The following is a 16,377-nucleotide window of genomic DNA, read 5'->3' as shown; positions in this document are numbered from 1 at the left end:
GTGACACTAAATCGTGTTTATTTGGTTATTATCTGAGATTGAAACACTGTTGAACATATTAAACTCATTATAAGTTGACTTCTCAGTGTCTCACCTCCTATACTATGAGATTATTATGGTGATTTTCCATTTAAAGTGCTTCACATAAGCAGCTGGAAACCAGTGGATCCTCTCAAGTCTACCATGTATTTAAAATATTGAGTTACATCCAAGAAACACACACACACACGCACACACACACACACACACACACACACACACACACAGTCTACCTTCTCTCAGCCTGAACTGCGCACAAGGTGAAATAAAGAGACTGAGGGAGTGGAAACGCGGAGAGAGGAGGAAAGGGGCGGCGTCCACTGAAGCGCTTAGGTTTTACGCACCAGTCTGTGGAAACCCGTCAGTTCTCAGCTCGCAAGAGTCCACGGAGGATTTAACTGTTGAACTGTTTATCTGTTATTTTAGACAGCAGAGCATCACAGGACAAACTGTGCAGGTCCTGCAGAGTCCCGGTACGAGTGTCTCCACGGGCTGCTGATGCGCAAAGAGAGGTACTTTTAAAATTATTTTTAATCTCTGTCACATGAAAACTATCTATTTACTCCACTGACGTCTTTATCGTGTGAAAACTTCGGTGATAAGTGCAATTTAAGTGTGATACGATGAGTTTGCTTTGTTCCAAATCGACTGAAGCATCGACCTTTACCTGTCTGCACCTGTTGCACAACGACGCTCCGACTCAGTTTTAGGAGTTAGTCCACACAGTGGAATCTCCAGTGAATGAAAACGACTTTAGTGTTGGAGGTGATAGGAAGGATAATTGTTTAACATCTGCAGATTTGATCACACATTAGAGAAACTCAGCAGCATTTATAAATAGATTCCAGACATTTAAAACTTAATTAGAAAAGTTCAACACTCACCAAAGTTATTCCCACAACCTGGCAACCCAAACGTTCCTCCAGTTGATGACTTAATGACAGGATATTATTATGATAACGATCATTAAGGACCTTAAGTGGTAGAAAACAACCAAACCTGCTGGAATCATCTTAATCATGCTGTGACCTGCATATTTTTGAGCCAAATATTCAAACATTTGACCCCCCCCACATACACACACACATCCAGGATGCAGTGGAAAGGATGTTCTTTCTTTCTCTGAGGAAATAGTGGACGTTACTGGGGGTTGGGGGACTGGACAGGGGCCAAAGTGAGTAACTAATACTGTGAACAAATGCTGCAGCCCAGTTTTTGAAGTAGGAATCAGGGACTAGGAGACGTTTGAAGACACAATCACCTCAAGTCTTGAATTAGCAGCAGGAGAGGCAACACAGAGAAAACAGTTTCATACAGTGAGAATTCAACCTCGAACATGCTCCACACACTTTTCTCTCTTGTGTTAATGATCCACTCCGTCTTAGCACAGAGTGACGTCATGTCTCCTGTAGATTACACATTTTGTTCTGGAGACTCAGCGAACCCCTCGTCCTCTGGCACCGCTCATTCTTTCCATCCCCACACCACCAACATGTTCCAAATGAATCCATTCATTGAAACAATCCCACTCTGTTTGCTTTCTCTCCTCTATTTTGTCGTCCATGCAGAAAAGGATGCCTGACTTTTGTCTTTTTTTAGAAAACAGAGGGCGGAGAAAAAAAATGCTTTATGTTGCTTTTTTTCCTTCTTCTTCTGCGTTGGAGCCACATGGTTTTGCCACGTTTCGACCACAGCGACATTCCTTTGACATTCTTGCGTTGGGCGAAGGGTGAGCCTGCGTACAATCGCTGGAGACGACCCAGAGGCAAATAAAGCAGTTGTATGGAGATGACTCTGAATCGCCAAATGATTGAGAGTCATAAAATCAGACCACGAGGGGCCTGAGTCTCTGAGTCAGTGTCACTCACATCACCGTCTTTTCCATTTCCCATTCCTGCTGCACAGCCTGGGAAGAGTTAAAGGAACAGTTCAACATTTAGGCAACTCTGAAGACTGATGAAGGCTGAGATCTGATCTTTTTGTGTTTGTTTGTGTGCTCACATTCATAAACTTTGGCACATTTACCTATTAATGTGAACCACTTGACCCCAAGAGCAATTCCTCGGTTACAACATGTTCCATCCACTTCAGCTTGAGCAGAAGTTTCTCCATAAATGTCCACAGATTTGGAAACAGCCCCCTCTCTCTCTGCGCTGACCCTCGTCCATGTTGTCGCTCTCCTCCGTGTTTATTTTTACTGTGAGGTGACATCACTTACTGACGACGACAGGCGATATGTGTAGAAATGTTTTTGTTTGGATTTGGTTTGTTCACATGTCTCAACACACAAATCAAATCAGATTTGAACCATTAGCAACGTGAACATTAGAATTAGTTTTAATCCACCTGGTGAAGGTTAGGCTGATATTCTCCCTTACTGAGTGAGTCTCCTCGACTCAGTTACTCAGCTTTACAGGTGTTGACAGGCAGATTTTAGAAGCTGTGTTCACCTCCCCATTAATGTTTTCCTCTGCACAGAGACACCATTTCCCCACGTGTAACTACACGCTGACCAGCGCTTGCGGCCTTTTCTCGGTTTCAGTCCGATAACCACGACTTGTCAGCTGAGTGAACGCAGCCTTCAGCCTTTCTGATTCTTTCCAACACTAAGATGAAGTCCTGAATCAAAGACAAATAAATCAAGCAGCAAACATAAAACAGAGACAGCAGCCCGGCAGTTTCTCAGAACACAAACATTTGGTACCATTAACACCCAGGACTTCGGCCGAACCGTCCACTGCCAGCTGGCAGCTCATGGGAAAATATGTTTACACATGTATTTGTTTTGGATGGTAGTTGTCACTATTTAAGTTCAGGCCACTGTTTATTTACGTCGACCTGTGTTTTGCCTGTGAGTTCAATCCAAGTGCAACAACTTAGTTGCCAAAAGTAACTTCACAGAAGTTACTTCATTTTAAGAGACTCCAGAAACACACTTGATAATAATCTTTTTAATGTGCATCTTAAACATTTGCGTAAACATCTTTTAAATGTATTATTAGTCGAGCTAATGATCAGGGTTTATGATATTTACTGTAACAAGTTGATCACAACTTCATATAAAGAAGACAGAAACAAGCTCAAACAGGTCACCGGGCCATCACAGATCTAACATACAGGGATTCAGCTCACCCATTAACCTAACATCTCAGTCTTTGGAGCTAAATTCAATCATAATATATTAAAAAATGCCAAATGAAGAGATGATCATGAAAACTGGAAAAGTTGTGTGATGCGATGCTTTAATTTCGATGGATAAACCTTTACTCCCAGTGTATTTTCAGTAGATTTTGCCAAAACAAATACAGCATCTCCTCAACCAAAGTAACACCCTGACTCTCACCTGATTTTCTTCGAGCAGATGATTAAAACTTATTTGACAATGTGACATAAAACAAACCTTGAGCTCGGTGGCAGCCGGCGCTGCTGCAACACTCACACTAAGTTGTGAGAGTGATTTAAAGTGAGTTAGTGAGTCTAACACGGAAGTTAGCAGGGCACTTGGCAGCAGAACAGTCGATTGGCAGGAAATCAAAAAACGTCCTCAAGAAGACACGGTGGTAGACGGGGCAGGTGTGGACAAAGGCAGAGTGTCTCATGTTCTAAGACAGGGGACAGGGAGGGGTGAAGTCAAAACAGCTGGAAGCAGACAAAAACAAAAAGTCATTAGTTACTGTAAGAGTGGGCTGATACACCGGGACTGATGACACGAACACGCTGCAGGTGTGTGAGTGGGCGGAGGACAAAGGTATGAAGGAGAGGAGGGACAGAGGAGAGGAGACACGAGTTAAAGAGTGAAACAGAAAAGAAGCAAGCACAAATCAGTAGTTTGAACCTTCAGCTGCATCTTATTCCATACTTACTATACATCAAGTGAGTTTAGTTTGGTGGGTTTGGTCCAAGGAAATTCCCCTTTTTCCTTCTTTTATATCGTTCTTGCCAGGAAACAAATAATAACACATCTTATTATCTTATTAAGAATCTCAGGAAGAGGTGAAATTATACTGTAATCAACAATAACAATTAAATGTAATTGTGTGCAGCAAAATATTTTGTACATCAGCAACCATCTAGTGACCTCAGATGGGGGTCCTTCCTCAACCCCCCTCCCCCGTAGACTAGCAACTATGGCTTCGGGTCCGTGTGTGTTGAATTCTTGGCATGTTGGCGACTTGTTTACTTGTTGTCCGTCTGAGCTCTGTTTGTTAGTTCAGTCGACAGCAGCGGAGGTGAAGCTGCAGCTGCAGACCACATTGTTTCACAGAGGAAAAACAAACCGCCGGCTGGAGACTCATAAAACAAAGCCAGACCTGTGCTCTGCCTCTAAAGCCCTTCATTCCCTAACGTTATGATCTCTGTTATGTCTCGTTAATGTCTGATGAGACTGTTAATGACACCGTTCATTCAGAAAAAAGAAACTGACTTTAATTTAGCAGCATCTGTTTAAAACAGGAAGCAGGAATTCGATCTGATTAGATCTTTAACCAAATACACTTTGTCATGTTGATTTAACTGTGTGCAACTGAAATCGATGATCTGCAGGAAGCTGAAACCCACTCTTAAAAAGCACTTTATTCTCCAATAAATAAATGTTATGTGTCCAATAATAATATCCAACGACAGTGATCGTGTTATTGTTTCTGCAGAATACAGATAAATATGAAGCCTCGTAATTAACAGTTGAATCACAGACGCAGATTTGGCCTTATAAGGATTTCACTCAAGAAACTGCAGTTTTTCATTTTCACGTAACCAAAACGATATTACAGACCTGAAATCTCAGTATCTCAGAATACCATCGAAACAGCAAGGAGCAATTCATCCGGATGAGATCTTTAATCAGAGGCAACAAAACCACAGTGTGTTCAGTTCGGTTTGTGTGCGAGCAGCTGTTATTGGCTTTGTGATCTGCAGGAAGGCTAGTTACATTGAGCGTCTTTGTACCGGGGATGAAAGAGAGCGCAGTAATCTGGCAGAATTAAGAGACCGGTCGTGTTTTTATCTGTAAGAGTTTACAACTGTGACCAACAGGGTGTCACTTTCCTCCAGTGCTGCAGGGCTCCTCTGTTCTTCCTGCAGACTATTGTGCCACTGTCAGTTCGGTTTTCTCCTTCACCTCCAGGTTGTGTAACTCACACAATATGAGGACTGTTCTGAGCTGGTGAGTTCGATAAAGCATCTTAATCCATTGCACAGGAAATACACAGGAAATTGGGGTGGTAATTAAAACCCAACTTTGTTACTGTTCAAATGAGTGCACGTACTGTTTGGGTTGTTTAATAGGTGTTATACAGTACAGGATGACGCATTTATTGCAAGTGGAATTAAGAAAACAACCCCAGGAGCCCACGCTAGCAGCTATGTAAGGCTACAGTTATGTCCTGTTCATACCATGTTGTTTAGATCATCACTGACTCTAAATTAGAAGAAAAAGATATTTGTTTTTAACTATTTTCACCTGGAAGCAAACACATATTAAAGCGAGCAGAAAAGCACCTTGGAGATGTGGAGGAGTTGTAGTCAGGAAAGGAAAAAGAGGAAAAAGAAGTTTGTTTGAGGAAATACATCGACAGAAATAGGTGCAAAGGGCATGAGTGCAGGAAGAAAGTATGAGGCGTGTGGAGCGGAGACTGATAAGCATCCTTTTCTACTCGATTTGAGTGTATTTGTCTGTGCCATCGAGCTCTATTGTTGTTAAAAAACTACTGAAAACACACCAGTGAACCACATTGCTGCACTGGGTGACATGTTTCTTCATTATGAAAAATGGGGGAAAAGTGGAAATGTTAGTTTCAGCTGTTGCTCTCAGTCTCTCTCAGCACATCTCTCAATATTCCCCTTGTGAATACTCCGGCACGAACTAGTGCGGTTTTATGAATTCATCACATCCAAAGCTCTTCTCATGCATCATACACTGTACCAGACGTTGAAGGTTTCTCCATAAACGTTAAGTTTTGTGTAGCATTAGAAGCTACAGTAGCTGAAAGTTTAAACAAGTTAGACTTCATTCACTCTTTCTTCTTTCAAAGACTGTGAAAAGTGATGGTGGTTTAAACAGCAATACAAGTCTATGACAGGGCTGAACAACCAGCTTAGACAGAGCAGATGGAGTTCATTGTTAGTTTAAGTCTTTTTAATGGGATGTTTTGAAAACAAAAAGAAAATCTGTGGCCTTATCCTTTAATTTTCAGACGTTTCGTCATAACCTCAAACACTGGACCAATGAAAACAGGTTAATGTAAATCCAGCAAACGGTACAAAGGACAAATGTGTCATGGTGGAATGAAAGTCAGTGGGATTAAATTGAATTTCTGTAAAAATAAAGGATAAATCAGAAAATGTACGTAAAACTGTCAACTAAGTGTTGTGTAAAACAGGCGTCAGGGTGGACAGCTCAGATTCAGGTGAAGGAATGAACTAACATCACCCAAAAAGGCACTGAGGCTGCTTTGTAATGTATGAACTCATATCTGTGGCTGTGACATACAACCTTCAGCTACATATTTGTCCCCCTGCATTTTATTACGTGTGACAGCAGTTTTCATCATGGAATAAAACCTCTGACACAAGTCTAAATTCTTCCATGGGGAAAATAAACACTAACACCGAGCTGAGGTCTCACGGCTCGCAGATTTCTTGGCTTCCTGTCAGGTTGCTGAGGAGTTAAACAACAGCAGCGAGCCATGAAGGGACATGAGACAGGAGGCCAGGAGTGGCCCTGTCGCTGCAAAACGTTCAGGGCCAAGTGAGCGCAGTAAATCTCTCACCGGTGCAGAGTATCAGTGAACAAACATGTCTACTCGTGGAGGTGAGTTGTGGGCTTGAATAGTTTCAGCAGCTTTACTACGAGGGAGAGACACAGAACATGTAGACAGGAAGGATGACTGGCGAAGTCTCGTGGTGAAGAGAACAGACACTGGGAGGAGCCCAACACCGCACCTGTAGAGTAACACGAACTCGTCCTGAACGAGGTGCCGACGGACGTGTGAGTCAGTGTTTGAAACAGCGGAAATTAGTGTCAGACTGTCTCAGTGGGGGGGGGGACGATCAGACTCTCGTCAGTCATCATTTAGTTGAACAGCAGCTACTGTTAAACAACTCAGAGGTTACTCAGGGCCCGCTCAGTTTCCCACGTTAATCAAAGGTTCCCCATAATGAATCCTCTGTGTGTCCACAAATCTAAGAACTCAGAAACTAATGTCCACTGTTGCGTTAATCCTACACCTCTGTCCTGATAGATGCCTCTTCTTTACGTCTGAGCCTCTGACACTGTGACAATTAGAGTTAATGAACACTCTCATTATTTCCTAAGGCAATGATTAATTACTTTCTAAGTTACTTTTACTCTTGAGCCTCTCCCATCAACTAGCTCGTTACCTGCTTCTCTGTGCTTCCCCAGATTAAACGTGGACTGAATGTGGCTAATGAGCTTTCTGAAAGCCACCGCCTCCACCACACACTCATCTACAAGCGGAGTTTATTACACATAAAACGTCTCTGTACACTGAGTTGTGCAGACATGTAGCATCAACTGCAGGGAGAGAGACAGAACAGGTTGTGTCTGGAGTGCGAGGAGTCGCTGTCCAAACTCAGTGGTACGTACAGAGCTGGAGTCAGGGGGTCATTAGCTTGGGGGACACTCACAGCCTAAAGGGAGGTTGAGGAGACACCAGAAAGTTGTTGTTCCTGGCTGCTAATAGGCAGAAAACTGCAAATAACCCCCACTAAAACCACTAATTGTCACTTTAAACTTGACTTTGGCTTTAGCTTTGTACTTAACGCACAGTTTTCAGTCAACTGCTTCAGAGTCTTAACCATAATTGTCTGTCGTATAGCTGACTGTAAAGTTATTGTCCTATAGAAACCGTAACACACCGACCTCAGCCGTGATGGATTTCAATTAGAAGCTGCTTCACATAATAATTCCCTGCTGGTTGCCTGAAGCAGAGTTTGATGAAAGACAACAGCTGGAGAACACAGAATGTGTTTGCAGATGTTATGTTTCAGGAAGAGAAACATGAAGCTGAAAACTGAGAAGACTATGAGCGGAAGGAAAAGCATTGTTCTGTCCCTGCGTGTGTCGTGGACGCAGACGAACGAGAATAGAAACTCCAAACTTCTTTTATAGGAGGGAAGTTGTGCTGATTAACCCGCTCGGAGAGCAAGCTGACACAAAACAGACTCGTAGGATGTGAGGTTTTGTCTCTTTTTGGTTTTCCTCCATGTTTTCTTAACCTAGCTTGATGCCCTGCAAGAGGAAGCCGTGCTGTTATCTGCAGGGAGGGATGTACAGTATGAGGGATGTCCTCTGGTGTTGTACTAACGAGACACTGCGGAGGAGGAGGAGGAGGGAGGGTTTCTGCTTCTGGCATCGGCTCTAGGACTTGACTGAGAGCACACTGTGTTTATGTTTTTTGTGTTTATCTGAATTTGCTGCATCATTATTAGAAACAACATGTTTGATAGCAGTCAGACATGAGGAATGTAAACTGCACTTTCAGGATGACCCGACGCGAATACTTCGCAGAGCGCGAACCTCGGCACCTGTAAAAATCAGCTTTGAAATCAGGGAAAACCTTCATCACGATCCAGCTTCACAACAAACCACAAAACAGATTTTTGTGAGAAAACAAATGGGCTTCAAGTTCGCACTGGGATCTGGGTGACGTCTTCCACTGCTGAGGAGGAGGAGGAGGAGGAGGAGGAGGAGGAGGAGGAGGAGGAGGAGGAGGAGGAGGGCGGCCTCGGCTTGTTCCTCGATCCCTCGGGGAGATTTCAAAGCCACACTGTTTCTCAGCTGCTCTTTGTTGAACCCACCTCCTCTTTTCTGACATTATAGAAACATGTCAAAGCCACTCTGTGCCCAAAATAGGCAGAATATTATAAACAATAAGCGTTTCCAAGTGAAATATTTAAGTGTCTGCCTTTGTAAATGCACTGTTCCAGACATTGTGATCCTGAGCATGAACATATACCCAAACTCTGGAGCTCTTTAATGATCCACAATCTTTATCCACTCTGTATATGTCTTGTTTAGCTATGTCTGTCCTGTGTTAGCTGTTCCACAGGAGGGCTTTTCAACCTCCCGCACTTCATTTACTCGCTCATTTCCCTCTTCAGCTGCAGAACGTGGGGTCACATACGCTGCTAATGCATCACTGTGTTCAACAAACTTACAGCTGTGGACAGATGAGGCCAGCTTGTTGTGTGTTCTTCATCATAATGTTTACCACTGTATTTAGATTGTCATTTTTTTGTCTTTAAAGTTATATTTGTACTCATATTTTGTGTGTTTTTATTTATCTCTGTAGAAGTTTTTCCTCAACTTATTGATGTTTTGTGTTTATTTTTGCTAGTATTGTACATCATGAGTTTTTTTTTTTATTTATTTTGAAGTTTGTGGTTTTACATTAAGTAGGTTTGTAGTTTGTATTTCATGTAGTCGACCGGTATCCTTGTACGCCTCTTTGTGGTCATCTCTCTCTTTCCGTGTCTTCGTAGATGTTTTGTGTCCACTTTTGGTAATATTGCAAATCTTTTTAGTCATTTGGCATTTTTAAAATATCTCTAAAGTTTGTGGTATCTAGTAGTTTTTTTGTGCCTCTTTGACGTAATTTTGCATCTTCACAGTTGTTTTGTATCCCTTTTAGTGATTTTAAGTCTCTATGTCGGGGTTTTGAACCGACGTGGGGGTCATTTTGTGTCTGTTGTGTCTTCAGTGCTATAAAAAAAGCTTTTTCGATAATGCATTTCAGTGAAGTGGGGTCTAATTAGACATCAGAAGCTGTTGAAACAACAGTTCAATCAATTTCCAATGAGTCACATCAAAACCAGCTTTTGACCAGCTAATTATGATAAAAGCATACTTACCAAGCGTTGTCATTCTGGACCTTATTATTCTGTTGTTTTCAGTTATAATAATAACTTCAAACAAAATCTCATTAGTTGCGTCAGTGCAGCTTTTTATTTAGCAAATTGCGGTTTTCAATTACAGCCATGTCATCCCAAGAATCTTCAGCAAAAACAACCAAGAACATTTTGATTGAGTCACGTTTTCCTCATTTTGGTGCTGAAGTATTCCTGTACAAGAAAAAGTTTGTAACGAGTACTGTAAGTCATCTGCTTCTCACACAAGACATGCTCGTAGTTAATTTTTGCAGATCATCCATTCTCCCTAGTGGGATCCTGCATCGTGCATCCAGGCAAACAAGACATAAAAAGATTCCCAATGAGGCAACTGAGATTTGGGACAATTGATCCCATTACAAGATTTTTATGAGAAAACAGGGTCCAGTTAAAAAGGGACACAGTTGTGCTTTTGGGAGAAATACCATTGGAATTAAGGCACGTCCTGGGAGTAGTCCTCGAAACCAAATGGTCTGCAGGAGATTAAATAATAATAATAACGTAATTATTGGAAAGTGAGTGAAATCTGGGATGTAGGCATCACATCCTGATCTCATTAAAGCTGAAGCTGTTGTTATCTTGTTACCTTTCGTTCAGTTCGAGACTTGTGGACAAACAGGAATGAACTACTGGAGATAAATGAGGGGCATTGCCCTTTAAAAAACACATGAAAGAGCTTTGGGAGAGTCTTTGAAATTGAGAACACTGTTTCAGCTCAGCTCCCAACAATTAATATTGTTTAGTTGTTGTGTCAGTGCCAAATCGCTGCAGGGTGTTTCACACAAGAATGACTGGGGCCGAGAGAGACATTACAGTGACTAATGATTAAATGGGAAAAAGCAGTTTTATGGTCACAGACTGATTTACAGCAAAGGAGCCATAACTCTTTTAGTTCTGTGGAACATTTTTTAACAATAACTGCAGCAGTGTTTAAGCGTTTTTCCTCTTTGTCTCCCATGTTGGTTTTTTGTTCACTACATATCCAAAACCTGTCTGCCTCCCTTTTCTCTTCTGTCTCTGTCTTACTAATCTCACTCCTCCTCCCTCCTGCGCTGACTTCCAGCTGATAATGAACGCTAATCTGTGCCTGTGAATCCTCTGATTTGCAGGACAAAGGCATCATGAGCGACCGATTCGACTGCAAAAACTGCAACGAGTCCCTGTACGGACGCAAATACATCCAGGTGGAGGACAACCCTCACTGCATCCCCTGCTACGACCGGCTGCATGCCAACACCTGCCAGGAATGTAAAGAAATCATCAGTCACAATGCCAAGGTAAGATCACATTGGTGGAGAGTGGGAATCAAGTTGAAGTTTAAAGTATCAGGAAAAAACCTTGATTGAGTGATTAACCATGGATGAAGACCTTGTCCAAGTAGAATTTTAATGAGGGTTATAGCTCAGTTGATTAAGACTATTTCTGGCAACACTATCAATTACTTACTAACGTGTTTTAGGATAAATCTCCCTCTTTGTGCTTCTCTGGACAGAACGCACTCTGTTGAGTTGAAATGAAAGGACAGAAACAAAAAGATCAGATTTGTCGTTAAAGAGCTGCAACTTAGCAAGAAATCCACTGGCGGCTCGTTCAGTAGGTTGAAGCCCTCAGATTTTAAAAGAGGAACTACACCCTAGGAATCGAACTGGTCGTTGTCCAAAGTATTTAAGGAATGCGACGGACGTGACGGTTGCATGAGTACTGCGGTGGTGGCTCTGTGATGGAGGTTATGTGACACCACTCACAGAGACGTGGGAGACGTCCCTGACTCTACCACAAAGGTTTTAGTACCCATTAGGTCTGTTACATCACGATTTGGGATGGGCCAGAGAAAAAAAACTAAATTTGAACAGGGATGTGCCTCAAAACATCCATGCAATCATTACTTTTACCCTCAGTAGTGTGTATGTACACTGCAGTATTTAGCATTTCTGTTTTTACAGAACAGATATTTCTATAAAACATCTACTTTCACCAAAAAGTCTGCAGTTCCCCTCTAAGTTGCACAAAGCTTTAGCTGGATAAAATTTCAAACACTGTGTTGAAGGAAACACCCACAGACGCCACAGGGCCATCAGTGTCCTGTGAATTATGGACTCTCTGTGACGATCCGGCAGTAAATTATGCTGCTGCTTGCTTTGGCTGTGGCTCCTCTGCACAAGACGTGACAGCATTCAGCCTTCGTCATCCTCCTCCTTTACTTCTTTTACTGTGAAACCCCAGGCCTCAAAAATAGGTTTTTCAATGAAGCCATTTATCACAGAGCTTGTGTGAACTGCAGCTGACCTGGAACACAAGCAGCTGTTATAGAGAAAAATCACAACGTGAGTTTTTCGGGGTTTTAACTGGATGTTTAACTTCTATGTTTGAAAGGCTGCAGGGAAACTTTGGGTGTAGACTCAAATGTCAGCAAACAACTAAAGCACTGAAGGATCCTGAGACCTCTGAACTCAATGCAAATTCAGTTTTTATTAACTTACACTCGTTTGCATGTCTCTCACCACAGTGACACAAACATTTGAGTATCGACTGGAGTTATTCTCACGATCTCTGGTGGCTCACTGGTTCTCCTCTTCCTCCAGGAGCTCTTCTATGAGAACAGACACTACCACGAGCACTGCTTTCGCTGTTTCCGCTGCGACCGCTCTCTGGCAGACGAGCCCTTCACCAACCAGGATGATGCGCTGGTGTGCAGTGACTGCTACTGCAACGAGTTTTCCTCCAAGTGTGTGGCCTGCGACAAGACAGTCATGCCAGGTACAGAGAAGAAGAACTGACTGAACCATGTTTTTTCTTCCCCAGCACCAAGTTCACAAACCTCTATTGAGTAATCACTTAAACAGTGCTGACACCAGAGGGTTCACACCCTGTTTTTGCAGGGATAAAGAGGCTAATGAGTTTCTGTTTTCTAGGGTGTGACAGCTTAGATGTGACAGAATGATTGTTTCCTTGCTCTGCTGAAAATATCTCCCAGAAGAATTTCTCTAGTGACACAAGTGCAGCAGCGGTGTCAGATGACTGAAAATTACCCCGGGGGCCTGTGGGTAGTGTGGGATTATGACAACTCACCATCATTTCTGAACTGAGCAGTCACTTTCTTCAGTTTCTCTTCAGCTTGGAAAGCCTTTAAAAGCTGCTGCCCTCTCCCCCCTTTTTCCCTAAAAGTGCAGCCAAGTTCAGATTCAAAATCCCGTACTGCCTTTTGGCTTCGTTTCTCGTCCCAAAAGTCATAAAACAAGGCCGGTGATTAAAGGATCTCACATCCAGTTTCATAGCCATGACAGACTCTGCAGTGAAGCGTGTGTTTCTGCAGACTCCCACATATTTTGCCGTGAACTCACTCGCCACTTCTGAAATGTTTAAAACTGAAACATAAATAAAAAGCTGTGTTAGGATGCTGTGCAGCCATGTATGTGAGTAAGTGCATTGCTCTGTGATAGACTGTCAGGTTGTTTTGATGCAACATAAACTGAAATAATTGTACATTGCAGGCCTGTTTTGTAAGAACAGGTTTATCCGTCGCACTGAATCACGAGTTCGAGTCTTCTCGCGTGGAGTCTGTCGCATTTCAAACCAGTTTACAGTTACAGCACAGTTGGACAGAGTTCAATGAAATGCACATAAACATCTTAATTTCTACCTTCTGCTCTCTGTCCTCGGCTCTTTATTTCTGACAGGGTCAAGGATGTTGGAGTACGCTGGCTCCCAGTGGCACGAGGACTGTTTTGTGTGTCAGGGCTGCGAGAAGCCGATCGGTGCTGAGTCCTTCATCCCAGACAAAAACGCCTACTACTGTGTGCCGTGCTACGAGGGCAGGTTTGCTCCTCAGTGCAGCCACTGCAAAAAGGTGAATCATGTGATATGTGCAGCATGATGATAGATGGTCATCATAAATATTAACCAGTCCTTCAAACTAATACAGCTACATGTGTAGTTTCTGCCAACTCTCTTATACAACCAATAGAAGAGCTCCCCATGGTTCAGACATCAGATATCATCAAGTACAGCAACTTTACCTGTTCAATGTTGTACTGATGTAATTTGTGTCTGTGCTCCTCAGCCTCTGACTAAAGGAGGGGTGACCTACAAGGACGAGGTCTGGCACAGAGAGTGTTTTTTCTGCACGGGCTGCAAAACTCCATTGGCTGGTCAACCGTTCACCTCGCAGGGAGACACTCCGTATTGTGTCAAGTGTTTCAGCAGCCTCTATGCCAAAAAGTGTGCAGGCTGCAACACGGCAATCACAGGTCAGTAAAGTTTACTGGAGCAGCAAGTAAAGCCCTACAGCCCAATACAACAGGGGGGCTTTGAACTGGTTGCTAAATAGTTATTTATTCACACATCCAGCAGTTATGGACCAATATTACCATTCACTGGGAGTCAATTTGTATTTAACTGATAGACTTAAGTGCACTATTCAGTCAATGTCATTTAACGATTTGTTATTCCAAACACATCATGGATCACTGCTTTAAAGGCAACTTAACGTGAGACAACCTGAAAATAAACCACAGGCTAAACCAGTTATCAGGTAATGCAGCTATTCAGACACAACAAAAGCCATTATAAGTTTTGTCTCATCTCTTTAGAGCAAAGAATTCTTCACGCCTTAGTTAAATGAAATGCTTCGATCACACCTATGAACAGGAATATACTGGAGTCTTCTTAGTGTCTCTACCAACTGCTGACATGTTGCAAAGCTGTAATTAAAGTCTATTTTCTATCCCTCGTAAAACATTCCTCCATTTGTTCATGCTCACATGCTGCTTTTGTGCCTTGCAGGGTTTGGAGATGGAAAGTACGTTTCTTTTGAGGACCGACAGTGGCACCAGCCATGCTTCAAGTGTTCTCGCTGCTCCGTGTCGCTGGTGGGCTCCGGTTTCTTCCCCGACCGTGACCTGATACTGTGTACAGACTGCAACAACGACGACTGACCACCACTAACTACGCCTGAAACAGAAAACGACAGCATCAAACACTGCTGACAACAGCAGAGAAACTTCTAAACCTCAGCTTTGCACATGAACACTGCAATATTACTAATTCACTTCACTGTGTCAAGCAGATACAAAGCTCAGTATTTACAACTCAAACTCCTATCAGCTTTTAGCATGTTAAATGTTTTTTAATATACATTCTGCAGAAATGTGTGATGTTGTTTTCCGTTGTTTTGCACATCCAATGTTTTTTTCTCATCATGACAGCTGGACAAAACCAAAGTTTGAATTCTATTATCTAAGATTGGCGTAATATATTTTTATTTTTAAAGAAATATTCCAGTTATGTAATTAAAACTTCCTCCTTTCTCCCACTACTGCATTGTATGTATTTGCTGTTACATAAATGTTGGTTTCTCTTCAGCTTAAAATAACTTTCACTGCCGAACATGCAATAAAAACGTAATAAAACAAAGAATGGTGTAGAAATTGATTAATAAATGACAAGCTTGTTTATGAAGCAAACACAGCAGGCTGCACTGACCAGGTTTAAACATGGGTGGTATAAAAGTTGTACCACCCATGTTGTCCATACACTGTGTAAACATAATTCATAATTTAAATGTACTGCAGTATATTTTACTATAGCTCTTCCTGTAGTAACAGTAACAGTTTAACAAGACATAAAAACTAGACCGAGGAACTAGTGTAAATATATATTCTCTGCTTCCAGAGTACAGAGTAATGAAAACTAAACCATCTTTATTAAAAAGCAAGATAAACCAGGGAAGGACTTCCTCAGCTCCACCCCAACCCCCGAAAAAAAGCTTTTTTGTGGGTAGCCCCATGAATACGTTCCCTATCTATCACTTGCATAATCCACATAAATATTTAGACTCCAGAGCCTCTGTACTGACCTGCTCTGTTTATATGGAGGCTGTACCAGCCTAGTGTCCCGGTCAGCAGGAGGGAACAGAAGTTCACTAAGTGACGGCGTTAAGGACAGAAAGTTCTCTCAATGATAAAAAAAACGTCAATTATCAATTTCCGAACTTTAGAACAATGTTTCTTAGTCAAATAAGAATTTTAAGAATTTATTGTGCATTAACAAAAAGACAAAAGATGTAAATTTACAGTTTGACAGGTGCTAATGTGTGAATATGATCAGTCCTCATATTCCACATCTCCTTCATAAAATGTGAAATTTAACTGCCAAGTTCTGATGCTAATTTCCTGTAACTTCCTGCTTTTGATGATCATTTATGACCCAGTGTTAATGTTGACTTGCTGCAACGGGCCTGTTATTTATATGCTGTTAAAATCTAATCACAAGATCAACTCCAGATGAAAAATAAAAAGGCCATATGGTGCTGGTGTTTGTTTGAGCGTTTCCCATGACTCTTCCTGAAATATGTTTGACCTTGTTTGCAGGGACGTAGGAGAACAGTCTTGTTTGGTCCCAAAAGGAGGACGAGGAGGAGGAAGGATGGGGGGG

At 42.2% G+C, this 16,377-nt stretch overlaps 1 protein-coding gene across 1 annotated transcript; it reads left to right on the top strand.

The window, feature by feature from the left end:
- The first annotated feature begins 375 nt into the window (after positions 1–375).
- Positions 376–15,350, top strand: fhl3b (four and a half LIM domains 3b). Its single transcript, XM_026349373.1, has 6 exons — positions 376–551; positions 11,055–11,222; positions 12,528–12,702; positions 13,623–13,792; positions 14,006–14,192; positions 14,728–15,350. The coding sequence occupies exons 2-6, from the start codon at positions 11,067–11,069 to the stop codon at positions 14,877–14,879; spliced, it is 840 nt and encodes a 279-aa protein (XP_026205158.1). The 5' UTR covers positions 376–551; positions 11,055–11,066; the 3' UTR covers positions 14,880–15,350.
- Positions 15,351–16,377: the final 1,027 nt, after the last annotated feature.

The sequence above is a fragment of the Anabas testudineus genome, chromosome 11 (genome assembly GCF_900324465.2).
Source record: "Anabas testudineus chromosome 11, fAnaTes1.2, whole genome shotgun sequence".
Taxonomy (NCBI): Eukaryota; Metazoa; Chordata; class Actinopteri; order Anabantiformes; family Anabantidae; genus Anabas; species Anabas testudineus.
This window is presented reverse-complemented; position numbering and strand designations above follow the sequence as displayed.